The following is a 24,063-nucleotide window of genomic DNA, read 5'->3' on the forward strand; positions in this document are numbered from 1 at the left end:
CGTTCCTTAGCTCAGAGCGGCATCATGTGGCTCGCTGCGGGAACTACCTCTGTGCTTCTCTGAGCGTCGCGCTGCCTTCGGTTCGTCTTTGCCATTTTCTGTATTTCGTTCCTTGTGATTCATTTCATTTTCAGCCTTTATTGTTGCTTTTTTTTTTTTTTTTTTTTTTTTTTGCCGATTCGTTACCGGCATCTAGATTTTTCCTTCCGAGGAGACGATGCTGAGATTTTCCGATTTTATGAGTATCTATGTTGTTCATTCATGTCCATCATCTGTTGCAGTCAAGTCTATGATTAATCAGACCGTTCTCCTCTCCTTGCCCTAGCAAAGCCGCGTGAGTGTGTAGATCTCCAAGTAAAAAATCAACACCTGCCTACACTGCTCTTCTCTGCTCCCCTTTGCATTCACCTTCATCTGCCCCGTGGAAAGGGAAGAGCCAGCTAAGGGCAGAGAGCAACTCACTTCCTCATCTCTGCAGTTCACACACAAAAAACTCAGTTCTGCAGCACCCAACATGCATTTGCCTTCTGATCTCTTTGCTTTTCTGCTCTAGCTTATCACTAGTTCATACAGAAATTCACCACTGAAGGCTGTCAGTGGAACAATGTTGATGCAACGAGTCCAGATCCATGGTCTAGTCCTTGATGCCAGCTGGCTGTGGATTTTACCAATGTAACCCAGTATAAATCCAAAACATTAAGATGATCTCTTCCTCTTCCTGCATCTTTGTACCTTATGTGCGTTCCTTTATCTTAACCAATGGAAGGCTCACCGCCCAAAGAAGCATTCAGACAAACCGCGTTTCCTCTCCCAAATCCTTCCATGCAGAGCACAGTGGAAGTTCTGCCTCTGAAGATGAATCTTGGTCCTACCCTCCTGCGATGCTCCCAAGGAGGAACACTGAGACTTTCATTAACACATTTCTACTAAATTCAGAATGTAAGAGAAAACATTCATTTCTACTCACTTCTATTCGTCATTTCTATTCTTTTTGTTTTTGGATCTTCTGTGACCAAACACATTTATTACCCCAGACAGAGACAAAAATTTATCCTGCTCACTGTAAAAGCGTTTTGTTGTCTTTTCTAGATGCAAGCAGATGGGTCCTCTGTCACCAAATAGAGGAATGCTACGAGTAATATTCTACAAGACACAATGTTGCAAAATTAACCTGGATATATGTTCCTGACCTCTTGATTTCATGAAAAATGATGTCCACGTGTGGACTTTTGTTTCATTTTGTTTTGCAGGTTCATGTAGCAAGAGGAAGTAAGGGTTTGGGTTGAGATCAACGTCTTGACCAGTGCACAGAAAGTGATCCTTACACACATCTTCTATCAGTGAAGCCACCAAGCTCACTCCATGTGAGTCCATGACAAGGTATTTAATGAAGGCATATATATTTTGTTTTTCTACTTACTTGTCTACTGTGTTCATCCACTTACCTGGAATGACTAGATCTAGTCCATCTTCATGCCTTATTCATGGGGATGAGAATATAATGCCATAGTCATAAAAAAGAGCACTGTTTTATTTTCAAGTATCTTAGAAAGCTGTGCTAACTTCTAAATTAAGCTTGTCCCAAAAAAGTGTAGCAGGAAGTTGTAATCAGCAAAACATCTGCTAAAGACAAAGCAAGCATTGTTTCCACGAGTGTAGGACATGCTGTCCCTTCTCTTGTGTTCCAAATAGTTGTCTGCATCACCTCTACAACCACTGAGCAATGGCTCAAATAACTGATCCCACCGTGCCAGAGATCTGAGCTTTGCTAGGATAAAGGTGATTGTGTATACAAAAAAAAACAACTGATCAATCCAAAATAACCTGCAAATTGGAAGAGCTGTTTTGTGCTTACTCAAATCAGCCCACGTGGGATTCTCTTCTTCCACAGAGGGAAAAGCAAATTATCAAGCACTGTAACACTGCACAGTCAGATGCACAACAGTCTTTTACACACTCCGTATCTATACTCAGAAGTCATCAAGTCCCCATGAAGAAGCTGAGACAAATCTGCAAAAAGCAGTCTAATTGGTGGAGTTTTTATTTTTAAATGGGTTAGTTTAGTTCCTCCAGTACTGGTGAGTCCTCAAAAACAAAACAAAACAAAAACAACAACAACAAAAAAATGTGGCTGTAAAGAATTTCTTCCAGTGAGAATGTTATATAACTTCAGCATATGTTCACATTTTAGACTGAGCCGTGCTACAAGAGAGCACGCTATCTAGACTGAAGTCAGCTGGGCAAGTGCACAAACTGGGGAGAAGTCAAGTACAAAATTATTACATCCACCAGATAATGTCTCCTGAGAGATTTCCTCTATTTCCAACACTGGGCTGATATCCAGAGAAGGGATGTCACCAGTGGGAGAAACAGTTCTCCCCATTGGTACACACACAATCACCAAAAGGCTCCAAACCTACAGGCAATACCCAGGAAACATTCATTCCTTCCAACATAAAGAGAATACAATGAAACAGTGAAAAACCCTACATCTGTATCTCAACTACATACCTTTTTGTGTGCGAATGACTTACCTGTAGTATCAGTGGGTGCTTGTTCAGAAAAAAAAAATGCTTCCATGGGCACTGGAAGGTGTTCCCCCCCCCTCCCCCGATCGCATCGCAAGTTCCTTCGGTCAGAGCGGCATCATGTGGCTCGCTGCGGGAACTGCCTCTGTGCTTCTCTGCATGTCACACTGAGTTCTCTTCGTCTTTGACATTTTCAATTTCTTATGCTTCACTTTCATTTGCTTTTGCTTGTTTTTTTTTAACCGAGTACTTACCCACAGCACTTTTCAATCTAGTAGTTGACTAGAAGTCTTTATATTTACTTAGAATGGGGGTGCCAACTAATCTTTTACGCTTGTTTTCCAAGTGAAATGGATGTGCCATGAAATGTACTGAATGCATTTACAGCTCGGTGAGACAGCTCCCACGATGACAAAAGCATGCTGTAATCTCACGCCCCTCACGCCCTTCTATTCATTTCTTATAGCAAATCTGCACGTTGCCTGTAGGGATAACACTGGGAAGAGGGTCTTCACAGGCTGTTCATGTCAGTCTTACAATGACAGAGCACAGGGAGGAATTTAGGAAAGAGGTCCCCTCCTTACACAGGAGGTTCAGGTTGGATATTAGAAAACATTTCTTCTCAGAAAGAGTGGTCAAGCACTGGAACAGGCTGCCCAGGGAGGTAGTGGAGTCACTGTCCCCAGAGATATTCAAGAAACATGTAAATGTGGCACCGTTTAGTTGGCATGGTTGTGATGGGTTGATGGTTGGACCTGGTGATCTTAGAAATCTTTTCCAACATTAATGATTCTACGATTCTATGAATGATGCCTTGAGTCCAGATCCATATCTAGTCCTTGATGGCACCTGGGTTTGTGCCATCTTCGTTTACTTTGTGTAAACTCAAAACACAAAGACAAACTTTTCTTCCTCCTGTATCTTTGTACCTTACCTGCATTCCTTCATCTCGACCAATAGCAGGATCACCATCCCAGGGAAGCGTTCAGATTGACTGTGCTTCTTATCCTAAAGCCTTCCATGCAGACCACAGTGGAAGTTCAGACTCTGAACATGAAGTGTGTTCTTTCCGTCTTGCAATGATCCTGAGTAGAGCATCTCAGGGAAAATGGCAGCCAGGCACTAGGACTTCCATTAACACATTTCTACTAAATTCAGAATGTAACCGAACATGCTTTGCTCTTCATTTCCATTCTTTTGTCTACAAATTTTCTGTGATCTCACGCCATTATTACCACAGACAGATGGAGACATAGATCTATCCCATCCACTGTAAAAGCACTTTGTTAACTTTTCCAGGTGCAGGTAGCTGGGTCTGCTATTATCCAATAGAGGAATGCAACAAATAAGATTGGAGAAGATTTTTCAAAATTAATCCAGAGACACACTCCTGATTTCTGAATTTCCTGAAAATAAGGTCTAAATGTAGGGTTTGTTTGTTTTATTTGATTGTTTGTGTTTCAGCTGGTTGTTTTTTTTTCTGGTTCATGTAGCAAAAGAAAATAAGATTTTTGGGCAGAGATTGATGTCATGACAAGTGCATGGAAAGAGATGCTGAGGCAAAGTCACCAAGCTCATTCTATTTGAGTTCAGGATGAAAGGTTTTTAAAGAGGGAGTATAGATATATATTTTTCCTACTTGCCCGCTTGCTAAGTTCATCCACTTACTTCAAATAAGTAGATCTCCTTTGGATGAAAAGTTTCATGCAATATTCATGAGGATGAGAATATAATGCTGCAGTCAGCAAAAAGAGCACTGCTTTATTTTCAGGTGTGTTAACGCTGTGCTAAGGCCTAAATTAAACTTGCTTAAAAAAAAATAGAAGTAGTAGGATGTTTTTGTTGATAAAACACCTGCTAAAGAGAAAAAAAGTCATTGCTGCCAAGGGTACTGGATGCAGTGTCTCTTCTCCTGTGTTAGAGTAGTTATCTGCATCATTTCTATATCCACTGAGCAGCAACTTGAAAAAAAATGCCAGATATCTGAGTTTTGCGTATGATAAAAATGTTTTCGTATGCAAAGAAACAACTGAATGGTCCAAGATAACCTGCACCATTGGAAAGTTGTTTCATGCTCACTCAAATACAACCCACGTGACACTCTCACTTTCTGATGAAATGCAGCTTCCAGCAAGGGTAAGGCAGATCCTCAAGCATTGTAGCACTGCACCACCAACACAGATTGCCTTTTACACCACCTGTGTCTGTACTAAAAAGCTGCCAGTTTCATAGGGAAAGGTTGAGGAGATTTTGCAAAAAGCAGCCGAGGTGGTGGAGTTTCTGCTGATATGTGGCTTAGATCGGCTCCTCTGACTCTGGGGAGTCTCAGAGGTACATGCCTCGTACTGAGCAGCTGTGAGGATTGCCTCTTTGAGGCCCTGACAACTCACCAAATGCCCGGGCACTGCATGACATGGAAGAGGTGACTGCCTCGTTAAACCAATGTAAAATAACCAGGAGTCTCAACATCACAAATTGGGTTTATCCATCATCAGAGATCGCAGAATGAACGCCGGGTCCTCAGAAAAGCAATGCGCAGCCCAGTGGCACGCAGGTGGAGTGGCCCAGCTGGGACGTTCCCTCCTTCCATTCTTTAGGCAGCGGAGACAGAGAGACTTTTCCAGGGATATTTGGAAATATTCCTGGATTCCCTGGTTGGCTCCTGCTGAGCTCAAGGCACGGCTGTAGGAGGCTCTGAGTCAAGAGAGGGAGAATCGGGAGGAGGGGAAAAAGCCGCAGCTCCGGCAGAGTCGTTGCTGTGACCCAGGACGTTGTCCACCACCGAGACGGAAAGGGCCGCGCTGCTGCGGACCGGCCAGCCGAAGGACATCGATCCCATCGACAGGGACCCGGTCGCCACCCGAAGAGCCACTGAGCTCCGAGCCGGTGTGTCCGCATCCTGCGGGGCGGGGCGGGTCGCTCCCGGCCCTATGGCACAGCTCAGAGGTTACAGCACGGCCCGGGCAAGCGCAGATCGGGTTTCAAAGCCTTCCCTAGAGCGAAAACGCTTGAAGTTGCCTCTCGCACATCCAGAAGTGCTCTAATCACGGGGAAAGGGACGGGGAAAGGGACTGGCAGGCCCCACCCCCCCTCCTCGGGGGGACACCCTGCGACGAGCAGTGCCGGCGGAGAGGGACGTGATCAGGGGCCAGAGTCAGCACCGCGGAGTTGAGCCCGTGCTGCTGCCCTTCCCCTCAGCACCCACCGGCCGCGATGCGGGCAGGATGCCGGAGCGGGGAACGGGAAAGTGCCACCCTCGGCGCCTCTGTCTTCAGGGCGGAGCTGGAGCCTTCCTCCCCCGGTTCATTTCGGGAGGCAACCGGCCGACGTCCATCGCTTCGTGCCCGGCCGCCGGGTGGGCACTGCTGGCGCTCGGCCCGTCGCTGAGCGTGACACGGACTTGTCGCAGGGCCGGGCAAAAGCCTTTCGTAGCCGCATCTGACAAACCCTCCCCCCCCGCGGGGCCGCTGCACGCCGGCTGGGATCCGAAGCGTTTGCAGTCGAGCAGGAGGAAACGCGCTGTTCTCTTCCTCTCGAGCACAGGAAATATCCCGACAGCGCCGCGGCGCTCTGGGCAGGAAATACTGCGGTGTCGGGCGACAGCGGCGCCGTGAGCACGGAGCGGCCATCCCCGGCGGGCGGTAGCGGCCGGGCCTCGTCCCCAGCGCCGATCCGGGGCGGCAGCACTCGCTCTTTCTCTGCCCCTCTCCCATTGCTAGTGGTTTTGTCCTCTGCTCGCCTTTGTTTAGGGTAGCGATCCTCACGGTGGTGTGATGGGAGCTTTCCCGCGTGTTGGTATTTCAGGAATGCTGCAGTCCATGGTTCGTGCTCTAGGGGAAGGTGGGTCCTTATTCTGTGCTAGAGCTCACCTCCTCAGTGTGACAACAGACACCACTCAGCAATTAACATTTGGGGTCCTTGGCCTGCGGAACCAGGCGTCCTCACAGCACATTGCTGGCACCAGCGCACCGATCCCCATCCACCCCGTTAGCAGCAGGCACCTGGAGCTGGCCGTGGGCCAAACGGCAGCAGCTGATGGAGAATACACCGTGGAGAAGTACATCCAGGGGCGGCAGTTAGTGGTGTCTGGGAGGGCAGGCAGGCAGCACAGAGCCGAGCCCCCGTGCTGTCCCTTCACCAGAAAGCAGCATGGTGAGCGAGCACCCCATGGTGCTCAGCCCACAACTCCCTGGGGGTCCCTCCAGCGCTGGTGCCACCGGAGCAGCCCCGGAGTGTGGCCGGCTGACCCTGCTAACTTCATTTCCCAGATACCATTAGCTCTCCGGCTCGGGAGCAGATGGCTGCCTCCATCCCAGGGTTCATCCCGGACAGATTGCATACAATTTATTAATAACCCAGCAGATGCTCGGGCACTTTCCAGTTCGGATTATATTTCCTGATTGCTCAAATCCCGGCGTGGGGGAGCTGCTCACTCATCTGCCACCGCTGATCTTTGTGCCACATCAGCACCAGTGACCGGCAGGAGCCTCTCCCATTAAACAACATGGTTTGGGGCTTTACTGATGGAATTGCAGGGAGCTGGGTTTCCCTCTCCCAGAGCTCTTTTCCAAGCCGTGAGGATGGCTTTATTAAGGTGAAATTAAAGCAGAGCATCAAGGAAAACAGTGCTGCCCTCATACCCCAGCTCTGGGCAGTGAGACAGAGCTGGGAGCTGCTGACCCCATTCCTCCCCAGCAGAGGATCTGGAGAGAGGGGGGTTGTACGGTGAGGGGCTGTTTGCATCCTGCGAGATCCCTCCCGGAGCAAGGCATGATGCTCTGAGCTCCAGGAAAAGCCATCACAGCCCTTACAGCAATGCTACTTTCAATTTTAATGTGTAAAATGGGTTTTTCTTTGCTCTGCAGGGAGAAGCACAAAAGCAGCAGGTTGTTTATACTACTGAATAAAAACTAAATGCAGGTCTCGGAGGGATCTTACGCAAACCACTTACCTTGAAACATAACCCCATGGGGAAGTGAGCTACGAGAGATGCATGGTTAATGTTTTACATCTTCAGAGCAGCATCCAAGCAGCTGGCTCAGCATTAGGTATCACAGGTAGTTACATCCTGGAATGCAGAAGTCAGGAGTAAGCTGCAAGTAGCAGGGCATTCAGAGCCAAAGTTCAGTGGAGCATGAAATAGGGGTCAATCTCAAAGTCTGAATTTAATCTTAAAAGTTGAAGTGAGAGTTTGGAAGGAAAGAGCATTTATTACCAGAACGCCACAGTGTAGTTTTAAAATAAAAATAGGAAGTACAGGAATCTTTTCTGCTCAGTGACATCTGGGCTCAATAAAAGGCACTTCACTTACTGCGAATGCAGGTGAGAGACACTCTCAGCAATAACAGCAGAAAAATATTAAAGTCTGTTACATTTTTCATAGCTCCTGACATTTGCAGTATAATTCCACTTCCTTGCCTTCACCACGCTCTCTGTGCCCAAAATATTTTGTGCAGGGATAAATTTTCTTCATATTTCTTCTTATCTTCTCCACAAATACGGTGAGCATTAAGCAATTGCAGGAAGAAAAGAATTTTTTCCTCTTTGCTCTACAGGGGGGCCCTCAGAGAGGGCTCTTTGAGACCTGAGGTGGAAGACACAGGCCTTGCACCTGGCAATCCCATTTCCTATCTGTAGCATCCCGAGCACTGCACATTCCCACCCAGCGAAATGCCCACCAGGGAGGGAATGAAGGGAGATTTCACTATGGGTGAAGTATTCCCAGTGGTTATTTTATCCTTTTCCCCCACGTTTTCCCCATCTTTCCACCTTCTTTCTGTAACAGCTGCAAATACTTTCCCAGGGCAGAAGTTCTCATAGCCCTGAGCACCATCTCCTTTTTACTTTCCCAGGGCAGAAGTTCTCATAGCCCTGAGCACCATCTCCTTTTTTCTTTCCCAGGTCTCCCACGTACCTACATCCTCTACAGGTTTCCTAGGCCAGGTCACAACAGAAAGCACAAAATGAGCAAAAACAGTGACAAAAATATTGCCTGGCTTGATAAAAGAAGTTCTTCTATCATGCATCACTTTGTGTCTCTGACAAACTATCACCACAGCGAGTAAATCTTTGTAAATAGCACATACATTTAAAAGGAATGTATAATGATGTGAGGTGTTGTTCTGGGATTTTTTTCAGTCCTGACTTCCTCATTGCTGAGCTTGGAAAGGGGGAAATAGGGGACCTGGCCAAAATAATGAAAGTTACAAAGTAGAACTTAGTAACAAACAAGTGAAGTGTTCACTTCCTGCTTCATTTCCTTCTCCTTCTCCTTCTCCTTCTCCTTCTCCTTCTCCTTCTCCTCCTTCTCCCTTTCCCTCTCCTTCCTCTTTTTTCTTTTCTTTTTCTTTTTTTTCTTTTCTTTTTCTTTTTTTTTCTTTTCATCACAGTCACTTTGGAAGTGAAAGATCAGCTTTCAGGACAGACATATCCTGGTAGGAAATGAACAGAAGTGTGCACTGGAGATCAGCCTGTACATATACGCAAAAGAGTCATTTGGGAACTTCAGCTCTGACAGGAGTGGAAATGTTTGGGGAAGTGAGAAAGGGAAGGGGAAGCAGTGCTCTTGGGCCAGCTGTTCAAAGTAGGGAAAAAGCTTCAGCAATCATAGAGATTTCTAAGCTGGTGCAACAGGGAAGAGTAAAAAAAAGACAGGGCAGACATCAGGGCCCATCAGCGTGTGGCAGCAGCAAGCATGGTTAGGACAGGATACATCCAGGGCTCCCAGAACTCTTGGCTGCAAATGGGAAAAGCAGAGACTGGATCCTCAGACAGCTTCACAGTGTTGTACTGGGTTGTATGTTGTAAGGAAATGTGATGTGAAAACAGCAACATCTGAATAGCCTGAGTTCTTGCTGCAGCTGCAGTGACACATCCATCCCTTTTGGATGAAGAATAGCAAAAAGGTGACGGGTTCTGATCTCAGAGTCCCATAACAGAGCCTGGAAAGGAAGGATGTTTCTTACCATAAGGGCAGGAAGGCACTGGCACAGTGTGCCCAGAGAGGTGGTGGTGCCTCATCCCTGCAGACACCCAAGGTCTGGCTGTTCAGGCTGTGAGCACCTGGTGGAGCTGTGGGTGTCCCTGTGCACTGCAGGGAGTTGGGCTGGATGGCCTTTGGGGGTGCCTTCCAACTCAATAGGTTCTGTGATTCCATGATGTCTGGACTCCCCTCTGCACAAATCAGGCTGCCAGGTCTGTGTCCGGGCAGAGATTTTACTCTGCTTGATGTTTCCTTGGGATCAGCTTTCAGCATTTGGAAGTGGAAAAAAAAGTATTTTTTTTTTTGTTTATTTTGTTATTGTGTGGAGGTCTTTCTGTGTACATGAGTTTAAGAGTGCTCTCTGTGTTTGTCAGCCCTGCAGTTCCCTACTCATCGTTAAGGCACCAGCCAGCTGTATGTGTGCCAACAGATTTGAATGAAAAATAATAAAGCAGCACACGATCCAGTTAAGCCAATGAACGAGCTCCACAACCCCAACCTGGAAAAAGCTGAAAGGTGCTTCTGGATTGATACCTAATTTGCCACCAAAATAAATAAGCAAATCAAGCCTTAAGCACCCTAGCACTCATCAGGAACACAAAAGCCAGGGCAGATTTGCAGCCTCCTTTCTTGGCATTGGGAAAAAATATAGATAAGCAGAGCCTGACTCACAGCCTCAGCCCTTGTAACAAATCCAAGCAGCAAGGTCCGTTACATTTTGCAAATGCAGGGCACCAGGCAGATTGCCACCAGCTGGCACTCCCTGGTTTGACATGCAGCATGGGCACCAGCCTCTGGTCTCCAGCTTTTTGCCTTCCTCAATCTCTTGGTCTCTTCTGGGCAGTGGTGCACGGAGGTGTGCCCCATACAGAAACACGCTTCTGGGAGGAGCTCTCGATGCACCCTGCCCAACCCCAGGTGTAGCAAAGGGCTCACTGAGAAGCTGGAGCGTGATGGCTTCCGTGGCCACACTATCTGTCCCCAGGAGCACTGGGCGATGCTGTTCTTCCAATTTTTTTGCTCATACAAGATCCTTCTCAGGCTTAGTTCACAGCCTTGTTTACCCACTGCTTGGCTTTTCCATTGGATCCCAGGAAGAAGCCAGGCACCCAATCCTAATGAAAAGCTCAGCATGTAAAGGGAGAATTTATATTTTGCTTCCTGCTTTTGCTATTGGGTTTACATGCGATTGCTCATCAGAAACCAATTACTCCAGAAAGGCCTGGGTTTGGGTCCCCACTGCTGCTAGCAGGATGAATAGCCTCATTTACAATCTCTCAACTGGAAAACAAAAAGTAATGATAATAAAAAAAAGTCACTTCTAATTCTCTGGGCCCCTGTTGTAATTCACAAGAAAATTAAACTAATAACTCTCTCTGTGAGTGCGTTATGTAGATGCCAAGAGTCAGGGATAAATGGATGGAGCTATCCCAGGCAATGTCCCCAGGGAGGGAACCTCAGAGCAGGCAACTGCTGTGCCTTGCAAGGCTCAGAGCTTCTCCAGCAATGCAATCCACTTGCAAAGGAGGATTTTATTATCTTTTTTAATCCTTTTAACTTGAATTCCACCTGCGGGCATCACAGAACTTCTGAGATGTTTTGCTGTGCTCGTTTCCCACCCTTTTTCCATTTCTCATCTGCATAGGGAGGTCTCTTTGCAAAGAAACTTCTCCAACAGAAGTGAGCATGGTTTTGGCAGTTTTTCGTTATGGATCCTCCCCATAACCGAAGCTGGAAGGTATCCCACAGGCATTGAGGGAGACAGGGGTCCATCTCCTGTGGCATCACTGGGACAGGGGCTCTTGGGGAACACAGGGACGGACTCAGCCCTGGTTGAGTACTCTGTAGATGCTGGGACAATGATCAGACTACTTTGCAGAGGGAAGTTAAAGGGAAGAAAAGGAGACTGAGAAAAACAAACAATATAGCATTGTTGCAAATAATATTGCATTTCCTGGCACCATAAAAAACTAAGCTTTATCTTTAGAAATTGATCAGAGGATTGTGTTACTGGAGCCTGGTCATCTAGGGGAGACTCAAGGCAAGTACTGAGAGTACAAGACTCTGGTATCTGATAAAATCCCAGGGACAGGCGGGTGCTGCACACACAGCTTAATCTCCACTTCTGGCAAATAGTATTCAAAAGCAAGGAAGAGACTGGGGACAAGTGGGATCCTACGGATGGGATTCAGCTCCACATCCAGCTCCTCATGTGTAGATGCCTGCAGGGATGTGTATTTGGGTGAGCTGGGTGGAGATGTTCTGTCTGCACCCAGGGGAGGTTCGGTCAGTACAAGAGTAATGGCAATTACACAAGAGGTTCAGACTAATCACAGATTTAGTAATGGGGATGCATTGGCATAGGCTGCCTGGGGAGGTGGTGGTGATCCAGAAACAGGGAGATGTGGCACTGAGGGACGTGGTCAGTGGGCATGGTGGGGGTGGGCTGGCGTTGGACTGCGGGATCCTCGAGGCCCTTTCCAACCTTGATGATTCTGTGATTCAAAGTTTGCTTAGAACTCAGAGGATTCGCAGTGGATAGCTGTTTGGCAAAACTCACAATGATATTTCCTTCATATAAACTCATTGGAATTACAATGGACAACGGCTTTGCAAAATCTGTGATGAGATTCAGAATTTGTAACAATACCACCCTTATGTGCCAAAAGCGAAGTCAGAGGCAGAGAAAGAATGACGTGAAAAGAGAAACAAAAGTGAAAGCTGTCTCCACCCTTGGATCCACCCAAAAGTGGAGTCAGAGACTTCCACCTCCAACTCAGCCTAACCTGGCCAGCAGCCCCCATGCCCAGCAACGTGCAGAAAGGAATATCAGTGTCCTTGTGACGTGGGAGTCCTAGACATTTCAGACAGACTTGAGCAGAAACATATCCCCCAATGGGTATCTGCGTGATTGTTTGCACCGCAGTGAACTCCAGCGCTTTTTAGGGGAAAATTTGGATCCAGACATCCAATGACTCACTGCAGCAGAACAAATTTAGACAGCTCATCTTCTCTCTGGGTTCACACAGCAATTTCACCCCCATTTTCCTATTTCACATGCAGCATGCTGTCACAGACTCTCTGCATCTCGGCCTATCTGAAACCCTGCTAATACTTGTAATGATTTTCTTGACTGATGGTTGCTTTCCCTGCTTCTCTTCCCTTTGTACAAATGGGATTTATTTTCTGTGCAGGCAAAAATGTATGATAAGACATTTCAGAAGCTACTTAATGACATTTTCTGTTGTTGGCATTATTGAAATTAATGGGTTCGATGTGAAGACCTTAGTGACCCTTCTGCAAATCTTCCCTCTTTCTTCATTTCTTCCAATGCATTTTTTTCACCTGTTGTTGCAGATATTCCCAGTAATGAATTAAAATAAATAGCTCATCACAAATGCCTCCGGATCCTCTGGATGTGTTTCTGACGGTCGACTGCACAAATGTTTTATTTTTCAATCCGTTTAACACGAACATGTTTGCCCTTCTTCCTGGCATCGGAGGAATGCTTTGAATTCCAAATGCAGAAGTAAAAAAATTTCTGCTATTGTTTAAAACATGCAACGAATGTATCATTTATTCAAATGTAAGATTTGTAAATCAGCGAGTTCCATGGGAGATGAATCATTAGCCAAAGAGCAGGCAGTACTAGAGGTCATATTTAATTCATTTTCAAAACCTCATTCCGCGCTTTTTGGCCCAGTATGCCATCAGTTATTCAATTCACAAAGGTGCCTACTTTGTTCTCACAATAATTAAGCTGATTAAGTCATATTATCACTAACAAGAAACATTAATTCCGCTTGAGTGAAGGCTGCAAACAGAGCCAGTGACATTTCCACCACGTAGACTGAGAGCACGTTGCAGGAGGAGCGGGGAGGCAAAGCCCAGCCGGATCCTTCCTGCGAGCCCTGCGGAGCAAGCTGGAATTGATGTTTTCAGAGCAGTTAGAAAAAAAAAAAAGGTGCAAAGAAGCAGAGAAAATCAACACACGACAGCCGTGCGGACCATTTCTCAGCGTGGCAGAGACAAAATTATTATGACAAAAGCTGGAGGATGTTTGTTTCTGCTGAACAAAAGGAGGCAGGAGGGAGATGCAGCTGAGAGCGGCACCCTGCTTGGCGAGGTGAGCCTGGGGAGGTGCTGAAGACACCGAGGCAATTCAAAAAGAAATCAGGAAGCACCCGGATCTATACTCAGCTAAGCTGAGGCACAATCATTGCCGCAGCATCTTTGGGTCAGAAAATAATACAAAATGAAGGCTCAGCATCACCAGAGACAGGAATTAACCGCAAGTCCGCAACTTTGGGCTGGATCTAGAACTCTCCCAGGGCCAACGTGCAGCCCCTCCACTCCCGGGGCTTTGAGGTCCCACTGAGTTTGCTCCCTCCAACGAGCAGTGCTCACATGTGCCCGTGGCTCTGCCCACTCCCCATGGAGATTTCCTGGGGCTCTTTGGCTGCTGCTCGACTCCACGCGCTGCAGACTGGGGTAGAGCTGAGCACCAGCCCCTCTGGGCCCTTTCTGGCCTCTTTTCTCTCTGCCTCTGGATTCAATTTGTCTCTCTGCTATACGCTTTTAAGTCATTACAGAGATATAAGTAATGTTTCCATCCAAAGAGTCTATTCAGCAAGAGCGAGAGCACAAAAAAGCCCCATTTGAGCCGGTGCCCAGAAGCACTCTGTGCTGCCTAACGCAGCCCGCAGCACTTTGCAGCCAACGGCACCACATGGCAGCTTTCCCACTGCTGGAGACGCACATCTCAGGCTGGCTGGCAGGTCCCTGAAAGCAGGATTTGCCTCTGGATCTCTGAAAGACCTGGGACGTACAAGCAGAGTGTATGGATGGAGAGCACTGAGTACGTCTCCAAAGCAGCTCTTGTGCCCGATGCATTACCAGACTACAGAAACCAGCTAATGCCCATGAGCTGTGCGGGCGTGTAAGCACAGGAAGAGTTGTAAAAATAACTGGTTGTAGGGCAGAGAGCTTGCATTTTTAATGACAGCTCGTCCCTATGGAAGACTGTGAAAGGAGGAAGAGCCGTCAGGCTGACCATTCCGACCAGGATGGGTGTATGGGGCAGTGCTGTGGTTGCCGTCAGGTTTAAGTGCTGTCTCCACTATGACAAGTCTCTCCTTCTTCTTGATGTGCTGATCCATGAGAGGGATTGGAATTGAACTATTTTAGTGCGGGATTTCCTCCAACAAAACAGGGAATGCTCAGGGCAGGTTGGGGGCTGGGGCGGGGCGAGGCTGGGCTGACCCCCAGACAGATCTCAGAGGAGACCTGAGCTGAGCTGTGCTGCATGCCTGGGGGTCAGCAGGAGGTGCAGATGCATGTGTATGTCTCAATGGCTTCTCCAGGGTGAGATGTCATCGTGCATGCTGTCCATTTCCAATGCCTATGGTTTTGGGGCTCAATTTTGAGACATCCCTTTGGAGTACAACACCTGCAACTCCAATACAATACAATGGCTCCATGCCATCAGATCCTGTGTGCCGTGGGGCTCGTGCACCAGGCATGCAAAGGGGCTGCAGCACTCTCCTAATGCCTGGCCCGCACCACCTGACAACAGCAGGGAAGTTATTACCGGAGCTAAGCTGGGAGAGGGAGATGCTTGCTGCCCCCGCAGGGAGTCAAGTCCATTTGATGCTTTTATTGCTTCTTGAGGCTGTTATTAATTTTATTGTATCACTTTGCATAATTCTTTTGTCTTCTGAAGCAGTGAAACAGGCTAGTGCTGTTTGGGGTCTCAGGCAGCAGCTGTTTTGGGTTCTGTTTTACCCTTAGCACTCTGCAGAGGCCATTGCAGAATCCACTCAGCAGCAACAAATCCTTCATCCTACCTTCTAATTGGGACAGGGAATCTTTCATCTGCTCACAGCCAGGCAGATGTGAGCTGGGACTGGAGGCACCAGCAGCAGCCAGGTCCCTTTCATGTCCACGGCCCACTCCTCCCAGGGCTCTGACTCCCACAGGCCGCTCTGTGTGCTCTTGCCCCCTCCCACCAAAGAGCACATTACCTGCATGTAGACAAGGACTTTCCTGGGTTAATCCCAAAAGCCTCACTGCAGCCTCCTTGGGCCTATCCCCAAACAAGCAGGGACAGGAGAAGGCAGCCACAGCGTGGTCATCTCTGCACTTTACCCCAAGGTGAGCCCCTTCCCACCTCCAGCAAGGAGCCCCCACCTGATCCTGCCTTCCCCGTTCCCTGCTGGACCCTCCCCCAGTCACATCTAGGTTATCTCCTCCTGCACTCCTATTCCTGCAGCAAGCTTGTGGGCAGCGAGCAGCTAGGGGAAAGCTGAAATGAGCCATAGAAAGCAAGGCACAATGATAACAATAATCCACAGCGAGATCCAGCCCCCCTCCCCAGCAGCTCCCAGCATCTCCATTGCCTCTCATGCATTTATGCCAGGCCCCAGGTGGGCCTGAGTACAGCAGGAGGGGACCTCGAGCCCCCAGCCTCTGGGTGAAGGGAATGAATGAGACCTCCTGGGCTGCTCCAGCACTGAAGAAATCCATAGGATCTGCACGTGTGCTGGAGATGATTTCTGCTCTGCAGATCAGTGATGGTCCCTGTCACTGGGTGCAGCTGGGGCTCAGGACAGCCAGCAGCCAGGGTGAGCTAGCAAAATACCATTTATTGGTACAAATCAGACATCACGAAACAAACTTGCTTTAGAAAGAGCTGTTATGTTCTGCACAGATGGGATGGACACGAGCTATCTGGTCACAGGCGAGCAATCAGCAATGCTGGCAGACAGAGTGGGTGCACAGGTGTGGGGTTCTGGGGCTGCAGCTCGGCCCTCAGGCTCCTGGCAGCCTGGTGGAAGTCCTTGAAGAGGAGAGAGAGCAGCAGGAGCCACACTTCCTGCGCAGGTGGGGTTAATCGAGGTGCTCGGGACTTGGGAAAATGGAGATGGAAGTGAGTGGGCTGCCACCATGCTGGGACCCCTCAGAAGAAGGAAACTTCATTTTGGATGAATTTGCCTTGGAGTTACCGGCAGGGCCTCACCCTGTGCGTCTCCAGCAGTCCTTCTGGCCATCCTGTGCTGTTTGCAGGGCAGGGACTGGTGGCGTCCTGGACCCAGCTGCATCCTGGACTTCACAGCTCTGCATGTGTCAGGTGGCAGTTTGAAGGGAAGTCCACATAACAGCTGGGATTTGCACTCAGAATCCAGACACCAGCTTTGGACGTGCAACACATCCCACTGGGTCCCAGGAGCAGAGCACTGGTTGCTGGCCCGGTAATTGATGCCACGTTTGGTCTGTGTACATTTCCCTGCTTCCTGGGGCAGAAATACAGGCATGCAGCTCAGAACATTCGTACAGCCAGACAAGACAAAGTGACAACATTTACAGAGACGGATCGCCCCTAAAGGGGACATGGGAATGGGTAAACTCAAGGCAGATTTACTGAAATCTGCTCATCTGGACCCCCAGCAGGACCTGCTACCAACACAGCTCCGCAAAAGTGGGGAGAAATGCCTGCTCCCCCCCCCCCCCAATCCTGCCTCATCCTCTCGCTCCGTTCCCCACCCCCAGGCAACCCTACAAACTCCTGAGTGGTCCGTGCATGGAGCTGTGCGCCGCAGATGGACCCAGCAGCTGAAGTAACGTGTAACGTGGGTGATCCAGGCCCGGCGCCGGACACTATTTCAGGTCGTTGTTGATAACCACGCTCTCAGGCATATCATAGTACGTCGTCATCTTCTTCCTCTTTCCAAAGGTGGAAAAGCTGTTCTTGTTCTCCCGGCCTGGAACCTGGGGGCCATCTTTGCTGGAAAGCAGAGTGGGGGTGCCGGGGATGTAGACGTTGTGCTGGTAATCTGGGGCTGGGATGTGCCCCGGGTACAATGGGCCGTACTGGGGTGCCCAGATGCTGCTGGTGCCCGCTGAGGCCTTCTGAAAGTCTAGAGGAAAGATGGGTGTGAGGTCAGCTTGTTGGGGTCTGCACCCCTTGTCATGGGGACAGTCACACCCATGACACAGGACACCCGTGTGTCACCCTCCCTCCTTCCCGGGGCCCTGGCCATCCCTGCGCACACTGCTGGGGGCAGGGCTGTGTTCCCCCAGGGACATCAGCTGGTTCTGGTCTCCTACCCCAGCACCCGCATACTGACCAGAGACCGGGGTCACCAGCGTGCACAGCCTCTCGTGCTCCTTCTGCAGGGCTCTGCGGATTTCCCCCACATCCTCCAGGCTCTGGGAGCTAAAGAGAAGATACGGATGAGACCTATTCAGTGCTGCATCAGTGGGAGTCTCCCTGTCCCCACAGCCCCTCTACCCCTGCCCGCAGGTCCCGTACCTCTTCAGCGCAGGTCGCTGCACACTGGGGGGCAGCCAGTCCATGTTGGGCTGCTTTATCTGGAAACACAGAGAGGGGAATGTCTGTTAGCCTTCAGTAACCAGCAAGGCCCCATCTCCTCCATCCCCTTGTCCTGTGAGAAGCTCCAATTATACAGGTAGGGAAACTGAGGCAGAGCTAATCCAGCCCCCCCTTTCTGGGCCCCCCACTCAAGGCACTGGGTTGTCACAGAGGGAGATTCTCTTGCCACCTATGTGGGGCATTCCATCACCAAGCTCTGCTCTGGGAAGAGAGAGCGACTTTTAGTTCTAAAAACCCTTTTGTGCAGATGTGATGATGACTTCATCCAGGTCTCAGGCATCCATGGGTGAGGGTGCAGAATGGGCGGTGTGTGCAATGACCCTGGGGCTGCAAGCGACCAGGAGAATATCCCATTAACACATCAGACAAGGCCAGAGGTGCAAGGAGATGCAGAGGGAGAGCCTGCTGGCAGCGAGTCCTGCTCTCTCCTTGCAGGGCTGTTTCATTAGAAGTCCAATGTAAGTGGATTAGACGCTTCATCACTCTCCATCCTTGTAATCGTGTTTTGGACAGAGCCTCTCATTGGGAAAATGAGACATTCCTGATTTCAATACCTAACAAATGTTGACATCAAAATCCCTCCCTGAGAAGCACACTCCCTCCCCAGCAACAGAGCCCAGGGCTATGGTGCCTGGATGTGGACATGAGCGGGTTCTGCACTGGGGCACCGAGGCCCCCACCCTGGCATGGGAAAGCAGAGAGGTGTCCTGGTGTGGAAATGGTCCCTCAACCCCGCCCCACCCCAGGCACTGAAGCAGATCCATGGCCTCTAATGCACACAGAAGGTGGTGGGGAGAGGACTCCATCTCATCCCTGATGCTCCCTGTGGGGAATCTCAGTGGAGCATCACAACTACCTGATCCTATCCTCTGTGAGAACCAGTGCCTGGTTCCTCCTGTGGGCTGAGGGGTGAGACCTCTGGGGATAGGGGACACGGAGGAGCACAGTGCCAGCCCTGTGCCCACCTCACCTGCTTGGGGCCATGGAGGGGCTGCCCTGGCCGGGACCGCTTCCCAGCAGCAGGCAGGTTCCCAGGGCCCTTCTCGTTGTTGCGGGGCAGGCTGCAGGGCTTGAGGAACATGAAGTCACTCTGGGCAGACTCTGGCCCAAGGCACAGCTTGTAGCAGTAGCCCGGGGGGCCGCCATCAGGCACATCGAGGTGGGCGGCCGTGCTGGCACCAGGCTGTGCTGCCAGGTTGGACGTCTTGAGGCCATCAGGAGAGCGCCTGGGCCGGGGGCAGCAGCAGCAGCCATCACCCAGCCAGGGGTGTCGCACCCCACGGCACCGGATGGCGGTGAGGATGAGGATGGCCAGCAGGAAGGTGAAGGAGATGGAGCCCAGGGAGACCAACAGGTAGAGGGTGAGGGGGGAGGAGGAGGAGGCTTCTGGGGGGAGGCTGAAGTTGCTGAAGTCAGAGAGAGTCTGAGGCATGGTCTCCACCACAGAAAGCAGGAGGGACACCGTGGCCGAGAGCGCTGGCTGCCCACCATCCCGCACCTGTACCACCAGGTGCTGCTGGGCCGCATCTTGCTCCAGGAAGGAGCGGAGGGTGCGCAGCTCACCAGTGTCTGGAGCCAGGCTGAACAGTGTGAAGTCGGTGGCCTGGAGCAGCTGGTATGACAGGCGGGAGTTCAGCCCCGCGTCCGCGTCCACTGCCGACACCGTGCCCACCAGGTAGCCGGGCCCGGCGGAGCGTGGCACCAGCTCGGTGGCCACGGAGCCATTGCGTGGCATGGGGGACACGATGACAGGAGCGTTGTCATTCTGGTCCAGCACGAAGATGTGTACGGTGACGTTGGAACTGAGGGGGGGGAAGCCCGCATCCTGCGCTTGCACCTGGATCTGGAAGCTGCGAATCTGCTCGTAATCGAGGGAGCGCAGGGCATACATGTGCCCGCTGTCCGAGTTGATGGACACGTAGGTGCCCACGGGCATGCCATGGATGTGCCCGTCTGTGATGGAGTAGGACAGGTAGGCATTCTGCTGGCAGTCGGGGTCCAGAGCACTGACGGAACAGATGGAGGCCCCTGGTGCATTGTTCTCCATCACATAGACGCTGTAGGAGGGCTGCAGGAAGCGCGGAGCATTGTCGTTCACATCGGACACTGGCACGGTGAGGGTACTGCGGGTCAGCAGGGCAGGAGATCCCATGTCCCGGGCCGTGATGCTGATGTTGTACTCGGACACCGCCTCCCGGTCCAGAGGCTCTGTGGTAACCAGTGTGTAGTAGTTGCGGAAGGATGAGCGGAGCTCGAAGGGCACGCTGGGGCTCAGCTCACAGCTCACGCGCCCGTTGTCCCCAGAGTCCCGATCCAGAACACTGATGACCGCGATGACGGTGCCTGGTGGAGCATCTTCCTGCACCGGTGTGGACACTGAGGTGAGGGTCACCTCGGGAGCGTTGTCATTCACATCGAGGAGGTGCACAAGCACCCGGCAGTGCACGGCCACCGCTGAGGGCCCACGGTCCTTGGCTTGCACGTAGAGCTCGTGCAGGCTGGCACGCTCATAGTCCAGGGGGCCCTTCAGCAGCACCTGCCCGCTGCGGGGCTCCACGCGGAAGAGCTCTCGGACACTTGGTGGTGCGTGCCCACTGAAGGAGTACTCGATCTCCCCATTGGGGCCCTCATCCAGGTCAGTGGCATTCAGCTGGATGACCAAGATGCCGGCGGGAGCATCCTCAGGCAGGCTCACTCCATATGAAGGTTGGTCAAAGGCAGGAACGTTGTCGTTGGCGTCCAGCACGGTGACGAGGACGTGGGCTGTGCCTGAGCGCCTGGGGATGCCACCATCGAGCGCGGTGAGCAGCAGCCGGTGTGTGCGTTGCTGCTCACGGTCCAGGGCACGCTCCAGCACCAGCTCTGCAAACTTGCTGGCGTCGCTGCGTGTCTGCACCTCGAGGGAGAAGAAGCCATTGGGGCTGAGCTGGTAAGTGTGAACCGAGTTGGTGCCCACGTCGGGATCCTGGGCGCTCTCAAGCGGGAAGCGGGCACCCAGCACGGCAGACTCAGCCACCTCCAGCACGTACTCCTGCCAGGGGAAGGTGGGCGCGTGGTCGTTGATGTCCAGCACCTCCACCTCCACTCGGTACAGCTCCAGAGGGCTCTCGACGAGCAGCTGCAGGTGGAGGAGGCAGGTGCCCCCTGTTTCGCACACCTCCTCCCGGTCAATCCGCTCGTTCACAAAGAGGATCCCGTTCTCCAGGTTCACCTCCAAGTGCTGCCTGGCCCCGGCCCCAGCCACAATGCGGAACCGCCGAGCCGACAGCGTGGACACGTCCAGCCCCAGGTCCTCGCCGAGGTTGGCCACGAAGGCTCCGTGCTCCAGCTCCTCGGGCACGGCGTAGCGCAGCTGCCCACCCGCGGGGCGCGGCGCGGCCAGGAGGGCGAGGAGGAGGAGGGAGAGGAGGGAGAGCTGCCCCTTCCCGCAGCCTGCCCCGGCCCCCATGGCCCCGCAGCCCCCCCGGAGCTCACCCGCCGTGCCCGTCCTCGCACTTCCGAGGGGTTCCGGGCTGCCGGGGGAGGTGGGGAGACGTTCCCGGTGCTCCGACCCCGCAGTACCGGCCCCCGCCGCGGTCGCCTCTTAACCCCTTCCCCGCCGGAACAAACAGGGGACGGGGCTGGCCGCGGAGGGAGCCGACGCTGCGCTAAAAGCGAGCGGAGCCCCGGTGAGCCCGACCGCTGCCCCGGCCGCAGGTGCCGGTGTTACCCCGTAGCTGCAGCGCCCGTCCCCGCGGTAAGATTAAGAGGAGCGCGGATCGCAGCGGCTGCCAAATCCCCCGACTGCGTCCCCCGCCGTGCCGGTCCTAACCTTTAGCAGATGGTTAAGCCCCTCCAGACTTGATTACATTTCCCCGCACACCGTTTTCCTTGTAATGCGGAGTTTTTAATTACCGGAGCAGGGGGATTACAGCCTCGGATAAAGCTGAGCCCATCGGCACGGAGGCGCTGAGAGACCCCCCCGGCCCCCGCCTGCCTCCGCCCCCGACACCCCCTCTGCCCGTCGCCCCGCGCCCACCGGTACCGAACGCAGCCCTCTCCCGCCCCCCGTCCGCGATCCCGACGGGAACAGAGCTCCGGGCTCCCCCCGCAGCGAGGACACGGGCATAAACTTTCCGCCGGCCCCGGAGAGGGAGGAGGGCGCGGACCGAGCCCCGATTCCCGTCCGGCCTCCGGAGGGCGACCCCCGCCCCGCCCGGTACCGGACCCGGTGGACGATCCTCGCTGCGCTCTCTCTCCCGCAGCTCCGCAGACGCCCGTTAGCGGGACGGCGCGGACAGCCGCCCCCCGGTGCTGAGGTCCCGGATAATCCCCTAACGATCTAGTTAAGGGATCGGCAGGGTTCGGAGCGGCTTGAGCTGAGCACGGATATTTTACCGCCTTTGTCTCTGCCTCCCGGTCCCCAGCGGGCTCCCGCGGAAGGGAATTGCCGGCACCGGGCGGCCCCCGGGAGTCCCGCGTGGGAGGCGGCGTGCGGGGGCGATCCCGCAGGCAGCGGGGCTGGGGGCGGTATGGGCCGGGGAGGGGGGAGATGTCCCCCGGGAGCGCAGCGCGACTCACGCGGGACGTGGCACTCGTGGGGCTGCCGGTTCGGGAGAGGCGTGGGGAAGGGTGGGGTGGCAGCGGGGTGGCAGCGCGGGGCAGGCGGGTGACAAGAGGCGGCGCCGGGTCTCGCCTGGGCTTGGACCCGAGTGGGAGCAGTGGGATCGGGACGACTCCTGGTAAGTGAAGCCCAAGCTGTATCGGAAGCGCCGATCGCTGCCGGCACGTTCCCTGCACCATCTCCCGAGCCAGGGCCACCCCTCCCCATTTCATCCTCCTCATCCCTGCTGTAACCCCACAACCCCCGATCTGTCCCCTCGACCCTGATCGGCTGCGTCCGTCCCCCCCTCTCCCCGTACTCCCCCTAAATCGCGGATCTGTATCTTCCCCAGTGCTACCGGAGCTAAGACGAACCGGGGAGGGACGCTCCAGAGAGCTCGGAGGAACACTCAGGACAGAGAGGTATCGGGCGGAGGCGGGGGGGGTTGTGGGGGTCTCGTTTTCCCACTCCCGTTTCCAACCAAGGGCGTTCCGGGAAATCCTTGGAGCTGTTTTCACCCTTTTGTTTAATTCAGATTTAAATATTCATCCTCCTCCCCCCGGTTGCAACGTGCTCCGGGCGGAATCCTGCCCCCCGCCCCCCCCCCTCCCTCCTGCTCCGTCCTGTTTGTGCTTCTCCAGCTCTGCTGCACAATGTCCCCCAGTGCAGCTCATCCCTTTTTCCTTTTTGGGGAAGTAGGGAGGAATCTATCCCTCTTCTCCCTTGTTTCCTCCCCTAAGGGAGGTAATGGGACAGCTCCATCAGCCCCTCTTCCCCACCTCCCCAAACCCTTCCCCCCGTCCCCAAACCTTCCTCCTTCAGTGTCCTTCTGCTGCATCAACCCACCCCAATGTTTGTGCTTTACCAACCACAGAAACTCCCACTGCTTGCAGCCCCTCCGGATCCTCCTCTCCCCCTTGTCCAGGACTTCAGTGGGCCACAGACAAAAGGGGATGGTGGTGGGGGGGAACACGGGTTGTCCTCAGCATCCCTTTCCTGGGGAAAATGGCACAGGCTGGGGCGACTGTGGGTGCTGCAGAGGGATGGGGACTCAAGAGAGACCCTTTTGGGAGGGGAGAGGGGTCGTGGCAGAGGACAGCAGAACGGGGGAGATGGCATGGGGACAGCCCAACACCCCACCTAACATCCTGCTCACATCCCACAGATTTTATATTCCCTCTTTCATCCAGGGGAGCATTCAGCCGTTGCTCCAGTTCTCATGGGGTAAGGAGCCAGAGCACAGCTAGAAGCTTGGTTGGGAAGGTGCTGGAAGCTACAAGAAGGGGGGCTTGGCTTGCTGCGAGACGCCTTGGCACATCGGCGGGTGGCCGGCTGCCGCAGGTCAGCACTGATGTGCCTTGGCAGAGCGGCTGGCAGATCGGGACGGGATGCAGCAGAGATGCCGCGTGTTGAGCCACTTCGGAAAAGGGAGCAAAGGGGGGGCAGGCACCCTGCTGCCCGCCAGTGCCAAGCCTCGCCCAGCCACCGCTGCCACTGCACGTCCCTGCCCACCACGTTCTGGGGCAGAAGAAAGGTCTGAAAACAAATCAGTCCCCGTCAGACCTTGTATCCCCTCCCC

The 24,063-nt window shown here is 52.6% G+C and overlaps 1 protein-coding gene across 1 annotated transcript; it reads right to left on the minus strand.

Annotated features, from left to right (window-relative positions):
• On the minus strand, positions 17,013–21,856 carry LOC110405173 (protocadherin-10-like). The gene is made up of 4 exons (XM_021410239.1): positions 18,873–21,856; positions 17,822–17,880; positions 17,637–17,725; positions 17,013–17,426 (listed from the first exon to the last, which is right to left on the minus strand). The coding sequence occupies exons 1-4, from the start codon at positions 21,348–21,350 to the stop codon at positions 17,167–17,169; spliced, it is 2,886 nt and encodes a 961-aa protein (XP_021265914.1). The 5' UTR covers positions 21,351–21,856; the 3' UTR covers positions 17,013–17,166.

Source organism: Numida meleagris, chromosome 12, assembly GCF_002078875.1.
Source record: "Numida meleagris isolate 19003 breed g44 Domestic line chromosome 12, NumMel1.0, whole genome shotgun sequence".
NCBI lineage: Eukaryota > Metazoa > Chordata > Aves > Galliformes > Numididae > Numida > Numida meleagris.

Coding starts and splice junctions, on each gene's coding strand:
- LOC110405173 (XM_021410239.1), bottom strand. CDS start 21,350: ATGGGGGCCGGGGCAGGCTGCGGGAAGGGGCAGCTCTCCCTCCTCTCC. Junction 17,881..18,872: donor CCCTCCATGGCCCCAAGCAG/GTGAGGTGGGCA, acceptor CTGTGTTTCCAG/ATAAAGCAGCCCAACATGGA. Junction 17,726..17,821: donor CAGCGACCTGCGCTGAAGAG/GTACGGGACCTG, acceptor TCTTCTCTTTAG/CTCCCAGAGCCTGGAGGATG.